The 9,463-nt window shown below is 36.6% G+C and overlaps 2 protein-coding genes across 2 annotated transcripts; one reads left to right on the forward strand and one right to left on the reverse strand.

Moving 5' to 3' along the window:
- The first annotated feature begins 1,340 nt into the window (after positions 1–1,340).
- Positions 1,341–4,079, forward strand: LOC122009901 (protein SINE1-like). The gene is made up of 3 exons (XM_042566215.1): positions 1,341–1,550; positions 1,900–3,242; positions 3,355–4,079. Exons 2-3 carry the CDS (start codon positions 1,911–1,913, stop codon positions 3,865–3,867), a joined length of 1,845 nt encoding a protein of 614 aa, XP_042422149.1. The 5' UTR covers positions 1,341–1,550; positions 1,900–1,910; the 3' UTR covers positions 3,868–4,079.
- Positions 4,080–7,578: 3,499 nt separating this feature from the next.
- Positions 7,579–8,979, reverse strand: LOC122012328 (photosynthetic NDH subunit of subcomplex B 2, chloroplastic-like). Its single transcript, XM_042568825.1, has 3 exons — positions 8,481–8,979; positions 7,923–8,378; positions 7,579–7,848 (listed from the first exon to the last, which is right to left on the reverse strand). The coding sequence occupies exons 1-3, from the start codon at positions 8,871–8,873 to the stop codon at positions 7,654–7,656; spliced, it is 1,044 nt and encodes a 347-aa protein (XP_042424759.1). The 5' UTR covers positions 8,874–8,979; the 3' UTR covers positions 7,579–7,653.
- Positions 8,980–9,463: the final 484 nt, after the last annotated feature.

Below are 9,463 nucleotides of genomic sequence, written 5' to 3' on the forward strand. Positions count from 1 at the left end.
ATATGCCCGGTCAGGTAAAAGGACGACCGAGCTTGCAACACTTATCCTCATACTATCACATGGATGGGATTCCAGTAAAGCATAGGTTATCAGAAGGACTTCCTAGGAGCATGGGGTACTATATTATTTCTCGAGCAGATTCCCAACATGACTAAGGCAATATATCATTCTTCGAACGAAGGTCTCAAGGCTATGCAGAATATAACTGAACGACTTAATAACCGAGGCAGATACAAAGGCGACCAGTCTTAATGGCCAGCTAAAATGTATGCAGTATAATACACGATAGAGCAGGTTATGTAGAGTGCAACTGAACATCCCAATTAGGCGGCCGACTTAAGGACCAGCCTAGATATATTCAACAAATAATCCTAATAGCCTGTCATAATAAAAACTAAGTTAGAGAATATTCTTCTGGACCTTCTTCAGGGATCATCTTGTCCTTCATCAGCTGATCACCTATAATAGCATATTTCTTCATTAACCTCAATGATAACAGATATTATAAATGACAAAAGAAGTATACATATAGGTAAATAGAAGATTCCTCGGATGATTATGGCATATTGCCTAGGTCATACTCGCTTCTTTACCTAACAATCTCTGACATACTTTGTCATTTCATGATTGCGGAGGTTATGTGAGGTGGTATATAAAAGGAGAGTTCTCTCCGTAACGATGGTACACTCTCGAGAGATCTGAAACTCATCTTCGTGCATACATATACTATTGTTCTTGATCCATCCGCTTTGGCTTGTACAAACTTAAGTATCGAACGACCTTCGCTAGGAATTCCCTTTGGTTTCTACGTTTTGTTGGATCGTTTCCGTGTGAGCAGGATCAGAGGAAAATATTTTCTACCAATCAGTCACCGATCAATTCATCGTACCTAACAAGTCATCTCTGTAATTTTCAGACAAGATCAATCATTCATATCTCCTTTTGATTTATATTATTTAATAGGAAATATATTATTTATATTATCAGATTTCAAAATTTAGTAATTTTAATCCAAATGCATCAGCTTTTAAATCGATGATAATAAAATTCTTAAACATTTGTTAAAAGAATTTAACCATGAAATTGAAGATTTAACTAGTTTAAACGTCATCTTATATTTTACCGTTCATGTATGTGCGGTCCACGCTTCAACCCCATCGTAGAAAGATAAGAAATGGGAGACAGGGGGGATCAGGAAGACCGCATAAAGGCCATTGTGGGGCTGTTCCTATAAACTCGAAAGCGAGACATTGTGGAGGGAAAATGAATCGTCTAGAAATTCAAATGTAAGATTGACTCAGCCAAAATGGCAAAATGTGTAAATTCCGATCCCCGATATATAAAAGCTCACCAGAACCCTAAATGAAATCGACTTAATTATATCCTCTCTTTTTTGAATCCTTGACGCTCCTCTCTTCCACTTCCAGATCCAAAATCCAAACTCGGTTGTCCTCCTGTGACGCATTCAGCGAAGGCGGCTGGAGTTTGAAGAAGGGAGCATTGCATTTAAGCTCAGATCGGCGGCATCCTCCCTTCTTCTGCCAGTCGAGGTGATTCTGAGCTTTTTTCCATCTGTTTCTTCTACCCCTCGTAAATTTTTCTTGAATTTCCGCGTTCTTCTAGCTATTTCTGTCATCGGGTGAAGAATCAGCTTCCGTTTTACATTCGCGTCGAAGATAGGGTTTATATTGGATGGAAATGAGCTATAAAGACTTGCCCTTGTATCTTTTGTATTTCCATTTTGGTGATGATTTTTGGAAATCTTGTTTCCATACACGGCGCATGATTCGTTGTCACATCTTGATTCTCCCATAAATGAATGCTAACTATGAAAAGTTTATCCTTTTTCGTTTCTTTCTATATTATTTTGTGAAGAATTCGTTGTTTACCTGTATTTAGATCCTCGGCTTATGGGAAGAAGTCTCAGTCCGTTGCTCCGGCAGGAGCTAGCCAACCTCGACAAGGACGCAGATAGCCGCAGATCCGCCATGAAAGCTCTTAAAACCTACGCCAAAGATTTGGACTCCAAAGCTATCCCGCACTTCCTCGCGGAAGTCTCAGACACCAATAGTGCACCTTCCGTTGAGTGTACAATCTCCCTCTATGAAGTTCTTGCTAGAGTCCATGGCAAAAACATCGTTCCTCAGATAGATAACATCATGTCCACCATCATGCACACCCTATCCTCCAGTGGAGGATCTTTTCCTCTCCACCAGGCCTGCTCCAAGGTAGTCCCTGCAATCGCCCGGTATGGAATCGATCCGTCAATGCAGGAAAATGAGAAGACGAGGATAATCTCCTCGCTTTGCAAGCCTCTTTCTGATGCTGTGATGGGCACGCAAGAGAGTCTTGCATCAGGGGCTGCACTCTGCTTGAAAGCCCTTGTTGAATCAGGAAATTGGAGGTTTGCATCAGATGAGTTGGTGAATGAGGTCTGCTTGAAAGTCGCGGGGGCTCTGGAAGAGAAGGCGACCCAAACCAATGCCCATATGGGTTTGGTGATGGCCTTGGCAAAGCACAATGGCTTGATCGCTGAGGCTTTTGCGAGATCGCTTGTCCGATCTGGCTTGCAGATATTAGCGACTGGTGCTTCTGAAAGCAACTCCCAGAGGCGCCTCTCTGCAATTCAAATGATCAACTTCTTGATGAAGTGTGTCGATCCCAGAAGCATTGCCTCAGAGGTATTTAGGATAATTGATGTCATGGATAAATGCCAAGCTGATGACAAGATGCCATTTGTGAGGGGAGCAGCATTTGAGGCGCTCCAGACCGCAAAGGCACTGGGCTCGCAGAAGGGATCGAGACATGAGATAAGTTCGAGTCCACTGGTCGGCTCCAACTTCCATAGGAGAAACGCGAAGAGTCCTTTAAGATCAAGAAATTTCTCTCCTGTTCGATTTTGTTCCCCAGAGTCTCAGACTATTGAGTCTTGTGTCACCAATGATGCATTTGCTGATTCACCTGCTTCAGTTTTTCAAGCTCCTTGTGAAATTGCACATAACGGAAGGCGTGCTTCAAGGAGGCTGTGGAGCCATGATGACTGTGCTGTGGATGTTTCGTTGAAGGATGGCTTGTTCTTAAAATCTTGTTCACGTACCGACAGCAAATTCACTGATTTTGATGAGAGCTTTAAAGGTAAGCCAAGTGATCAAATTGACGAAATTTCAGGAGATTTCTCTGGGTTTATGCAAGTCAGTGAGTCCAACTTAGCACGAGAAGATACCACTCCACCAAATCCTCAGGTTAGCAAACAGATATTAACCAAAGCATTATTTATTTATTTTAATCAGATTAATCAAAATGGGCACCTTGTTGCATTATCTTTGTAATCTGATGATTGTGATGGTTTTACAGAGGTCCAGGCCACAGCTCACGATAGATGAGATCAAAATATACTCAACACCAAGAAAGCTCATTAGATCTCTTCAGGAATCTACTGGTAATAAGTCTGAGTGTACTAATAGTCTAAACAATGGCGTGCTAGTTCATCAGTCATCAAATGAGGTTGAATGGAAACAAACAGATATTGTTGGCAGCGATAGTCAGTCTCAAAATGTTACTGCCAACAGCCATGGAAGAAGATTTGAGAATGAGGGTCAGTTGGGGATGCTGAACAATATCAAGGACAGTAAAGAAGGGCAAGATGGCAGTGAATCAGTTTCATCTACTGCTGATGTCCTTGAAAGCAGCATGTGTGTAGTGTTACATGGAGATCAGAATATATTAACTACGAACAATAGAAGAGCAAAGTATGGTACTACAATGCTAGGATTTCTTTCGGGTGCATTTGTGGTAATTATAGCAATGATCTTTTTATTGATGATGACCGAGAATGATGAGCCTCCCTATGGCTTGGTTCCTACTTGACACATGTTAATCTATAGCTTAGTTTGGTTCGTAGGTTGTTATCATGCACTTCCATTTTGCTGCCCGTTTAGAGTAATTGTTTGGTTGGAGTGTTTATGCAATGTGGGCTGATTAACATTGCGTTTTCTATGAGTTACATCAAATTGCATTTATGAAGTCAGTGTACTTTGACTTTGAGATAAATTGGATATCTAAACTCACGTTATGATATTTGTGATTGGACTTAATTTAGTGTGCTTTCATGATCTCTCGACATTATCAAATCAAATTCGAATATGAACTTGACAAGTGGACTTAAAAAAAAAAATGATGAATATGATAATATCAAACTTATGATAGATTGATCCGTGAGTTTTTGGATAACAATTTGACGTCTTTCTGTTACATTGTAGGTTAAGATTTTATGTTAATGTTAACAAATATGTTAAAGAAGATAAGGAGGAAGGGATAGATCCAACTTTGGAATTGATGGTTCAATTGTTAGAATCTCTAATTTGATGGTTTCAATAATGTCGATTTTTAATCTTGACTTTTCAAAGTGATTATGGTTTAGAATCGTTGGTTATGGTTTGATTTATGATTCATGATAGTTTAAGATTATTATTTTTTAAAATTTAAAATTATATAAAGGATTTGTACTTATTTAATTTGATTGTGTATTCTCTTAGGATATAGGAGAATTAAAATCCATGTCTTTACTCTTTTATTTTCATTATTTTAAAAGGATATTATTACTCATTTTCATTTTCCATTCCTATAATACTAATTTTTCGATATTAAACTCTTCTAACTCATTATTTGAAAATTGCATTCTTTATATTCTTATTGAAGGTTTCATTCAATCATGAAGTAATATTTGTGCTTCCAAAAGGTGACATAGTAAATCATCATTCATTCAATATATTATCTCTAAGCACAAAAAGTAACATAGTAAATCATCATTCATTCAATATATTATCTCTAAAATTAAGTATTTGTTCTATAACAATAATTGACATGAGACAAGTTAGAATTTTTTTTGTTATGATAGAGAGGGATTTTTTTTTTTGTTATGATAGAGAGGATGGAAATTTTTTGAATCTTATGTAACCACCACTATAAAATATTAAAATTTAGTTTGCTATCAATTTTATTAAAATCAAAGAACTTGTAAAATAATTTTCAAATTCATATCTAGAACTTAAGGGTATTTGTAGACTTTTCATCCATTGTTTTAATAAAAGATATGTTTTTATAAGTTTAAATTAGTACTACCACTAATATTTTGTATTTTGGACACATTAGTTTTTAATCTAAATTTTAAATTATATCTTTATAAATATAATATAAATTATTTTACTATTTTGTATAATATTAGCGATTTGGAGAAGAATAATTTTTAAATGAAATTAAAACATCACAATACATAACTAATATTTCATGAAAAAACATCTAATTTAAGTTTAGGATCTAATATTCCATTGGTGTGAAATAATATACATTAGTATTATTGATATTCATGTAAAAAATAAATATAATACTTCTCTATATTGAAATAAATTTAATAATAATTTATATATTTAATTCCAACGTATTCATATATCACGTGGAAACATTTTTTTTCTCATTCATTAATTTTATAAAATTCATCCTATTGTTTCATTATAGTAGAATGACCGTAAATAAGAAATAACAATTTTAGTTAATTTAATTTGAATTTTAAAAAATTGTATTCCATCTTGAAGTGTAAATTTAAAACATGATATACATAAACATATAATTTTAAGTTTATTAATACTTACAACTTACATTATCGAATAATATTAAAAATATTTTAGAAAATAATTTATATTCTTCTAAAATTAAGGATAATAATTGAAAGATATTATGATTAGTTTGTAATTCATCAAAGATCAGATATCCTAATAAATGTTGTTGAATTGTCTAAAAGTTATCAATCTAATAGTAAATCACATGCATATATAAATGAGCTTGTCAATGGTTTCTCTAAGTATTAGAACATAAAAATACTTTATTATTTAATTTATTAAATTCTTTAATTAATTTTTTTCACTACTTTACTAATTTTTAAATTGTATGACTAAGTATAGTTTGAGAATATTTTTAGTAAAGGGATTAACAAATTCTTGGAAATTTTTAAATGTGCATTTTTACCAAAACTGAATGAAAGATTTTTTTGTAAAAATTAATTTAGCTAATGATTCTATTAATTTATTATTAAAATATTTAAATAAATTTGAATCGGTACCTCCACTAATCTTAAAAATATGAACAGTTGACTTCAAATTTCATTGAATGCTTCATTTTGATGTATCACTTTAATACCCATAATCACCTCCCGATTAGAATTTATAAGAAGTTTTGTACTACTTACATTTTTCATACAATTCTTCATAAAGAAGAGTATTTTTCTGAAAATATTTAGTAAAAATAAACGATTTTAAATATGGAATATCTCTAACCTTAGAAGTTTTGGTATTTTTTGTATCTAGCCTCTCAGAAGTTGCTTGGTTCATCATCAGTAAACTAAATATTATTGAGATGGACTATTTCTATACTCTTACTGAAATGAATCTCCTTCTATTAGAATGAGAGAATTGAAGTTGAAAGTGATCGATATTTTAGAATTCAAAGATAAAAGTAGACAAGATGACGTAAAGATAATAAAATATATATTTATAGAGTTTAGAGAATAATGATCACTAAATTGTAATCATTGATAAAAAAAAAAATGATAAAATAATCTCAACCCTTCAAAAAAATCTATAAATGGTCAAAACAGTGAGATGGCCAAATTAAAAAAAAACAACAAAATGAACCGCAAGTTCACGATTAATTGGAGGTTGAACTGTAACCAATCCGTCACAGTTTCAATTCATTTAATCATGTCAGTGGTAACCAACTCATTACGGACTCAAGGGCCGTGGTTCGGTCTAGTAAGAGACTAAGAGAGAAATAAAAGTTTCACTCGTTTAGCATCCGTGTAGGCTGAGAATTGAAAGTTTCACTATTTATGTTGGATTTACATTGATGGAAGAAATTAAAATTAATTAAAAAAATAACAAATTTGAATGCTTTTTTCCCCCTCCCAAAGGGGGAATAATGAGTATCCCCTAAATTTGGATGATGATCTTTCTAACATGAAATCTGTGCTTGTATCCGTTTGGTTTTGTATGAAACCTGAAACCATGTATTTTCTTCTTTATATGATATCTCACACAACTTCAACTTGTTATGGCTTCAGGATTTAAACTTGTTTTTGGGTGAACAGAAAGTTGATAGTGAGTTATGAGGTTCTGTGTCCGTGTTAAGTGCTATGTTTCTGTAAAACTGATATTTTTGTCAAGTGCTGTGTTTCAGCTTTCAGAGTTATGTAGATTCTTTATCAGTTTCTGCTATGTTTCAGATTTGTGTCTATGGAAATACATGTTTCCTATTTGGTGAATCAGTTTGCACGATTTAGTAGCTTTAGATTTTTGTCGAGTGCTGGCAATCACATAGATACGGAAAACATTGGCATGATTTTTACAAACAGCTGCACCGATATGATACAGAAATTATATGTTTCATCTTGAAGCCTCGTTCTGAAATAGTTCTACTGAAAAAAACGATCGAACTGCTTCGGCGATGAAAAACAAACCATTACCGGTGTTTTGTGCTCAGATTTGTCTCAGAATTTTAAACTGTGAGATATCCGTGTGCGTAATCAGCTGACATTGACAGGCAATTCCAATCTTTTTTGTCAGAAAAAATAAATATGGTATAAATTTATGCACAGTCATCGATCTACAAATTATCATGCTCGATCATCTGGGCCGCTCTCCATTCATTTTCCGGGTTCACAACTACAGGAACAAGCATTGAAGCCGAGCCGGTGCATATGAAGTAGTCCTTGCCATATTTTTTGGAGAAAGAGCCAGGAGAGCTCAGATAGATGTCCTCATACCCCATTCTTATCACCCTGAATCCAAGACCGCTGCCCTGTAACATAAAATTGTGTTAAAATCGAAGGCCTTTCAGTCGATACACAGGAGCGATGTGTATTGTAAAATAACCTGATCGATGGTAGTGTACTTGGAAGGCGGGGTGTTATAGATCCTCTTCACTCTCTCCTCAGGCGGGGCGGAATAAACCCTGCTCAATTTGCCTCTCAATATCGTATACAGATCATCCTCCACGGCCCAGTCCTTGGGCTTGTCGCCATCGCCATTTCCAAAGCCCAGAGATTCCAGGAAGGAAGGAGGCTCCGGCTCCATGGCCTCTTCTGGAGACAAGACGCCGAAGCTTGAGGAGGGAGGCGGATGAGGGAGGTAGGAACAGCCTCTGAGGCCGTGAATCGCACACCCGCGTCGGCTTTTGAACCTGAGGTGGCTCAGCATGGCGCTGCTGAGCTCCACTGGTTTCTTCCCCGTGTTCTTGAGGATGACCGCGGTAGCCATGCTCAGGGGGAAGAGGGAGACGACGTAGGTAATGTCCAGGGAGCCGTCTCCATTGGCGCAGCTCAATTCCACCTGCAATCCAAAATAAGGGATATAAAACCGTGCCCTAATTTCAATTTCATCGGATTTGGGGGAAAAAAATGTCTATATCTCTTTTAACATTTGAGCGAGTACCTGGACGGCGTCGAAGGAGTCCGAGTCGGCGTCCTTCACGACCCACTCCGAAGCGCTCCAGGAAGAGCCACTAGAGCTCGTCTTAAGAACTAACCCAAGGCCGCCTCGAGGGGCCTCGCCGGACTCTTCATTGCCCACGGTGAAGAGCACCTCCTCGAAGCCGTCGTCCTTCCAGTATACCTTGGGCTTGTAGGACGTGATGAGGCCGTCGGGGATCCGGATCTGGAGGGAGCTTCCGTTCCTGACGGAGAGCTCGACGCCGGAGTCGTTGAACTTGATGCCCTTCCGGCCGAAGCGGTCCTGGAGAGATTCGGTAGCGGTGGTAAGAGGGACGGCGGAAACAGATCGGATGGGGGCGGGCTTGGGGAGATGGAGAGAGAGGAGGGAGGCCATTGGAGAGTGGAGACTCCTCTGCTTCGCGCCGGCGCTTCACTGCGACCTGTACTATATCCGCCTCGGCCGGGAATAGCGGTTGCAAATTGGAATCGCTGTTGCCTCCTTATCTGATGACGTTTTATTTCTTTTAACGCTCACGTTGCCACTTGCCCGAATTGGATTGGTTAGCTTCGCAGGCCGATCTATTGATTGGGAACACAAGTGGCCGTCCGATTTCATGAAGAGTTGATTTCAATAGCTAATTGCTTCTCAATTTTTATTGGCAGTGAAGAAAATCTCGATTAAATTGAAATAATCCATTGGATTAGAAAGTTCAATTTAATTTTGTGAACAATCAATTGAAAATTTAAATCGGATAATGACGGTACAACTCAATTGATCAATAAATCCATCTAACTCAACTATCCAATTGCAATAGACGGTGATGATATATACGGTTAAAAAATTAATTAATTTGGTAATCGATCGAAGTATTAATTTTATATTAATTTAATTGATTTTATTTAATAATAAAGTCCGGTAGATTGATTTATATAAAAAATAATAATTTATTCAATTCAATGGATACAATTTTAATTTATTCAATT

The sequence above is a fragment of the Zingiber officinale genome, chromosome 8A, assembly GCF_018446385.1.
Source record: "Zingiber officinale cultivar Zhangliang chromosome 8A, Zo_v1.1, whole genome shotgun sequence".
Lineage (NCBI taxonomy): Eukaryota > Viridiplantae > Streptophyta > Magnoliopsida > Zingiberales > Zingiberaceae > Zingiber > Zingiber officinale.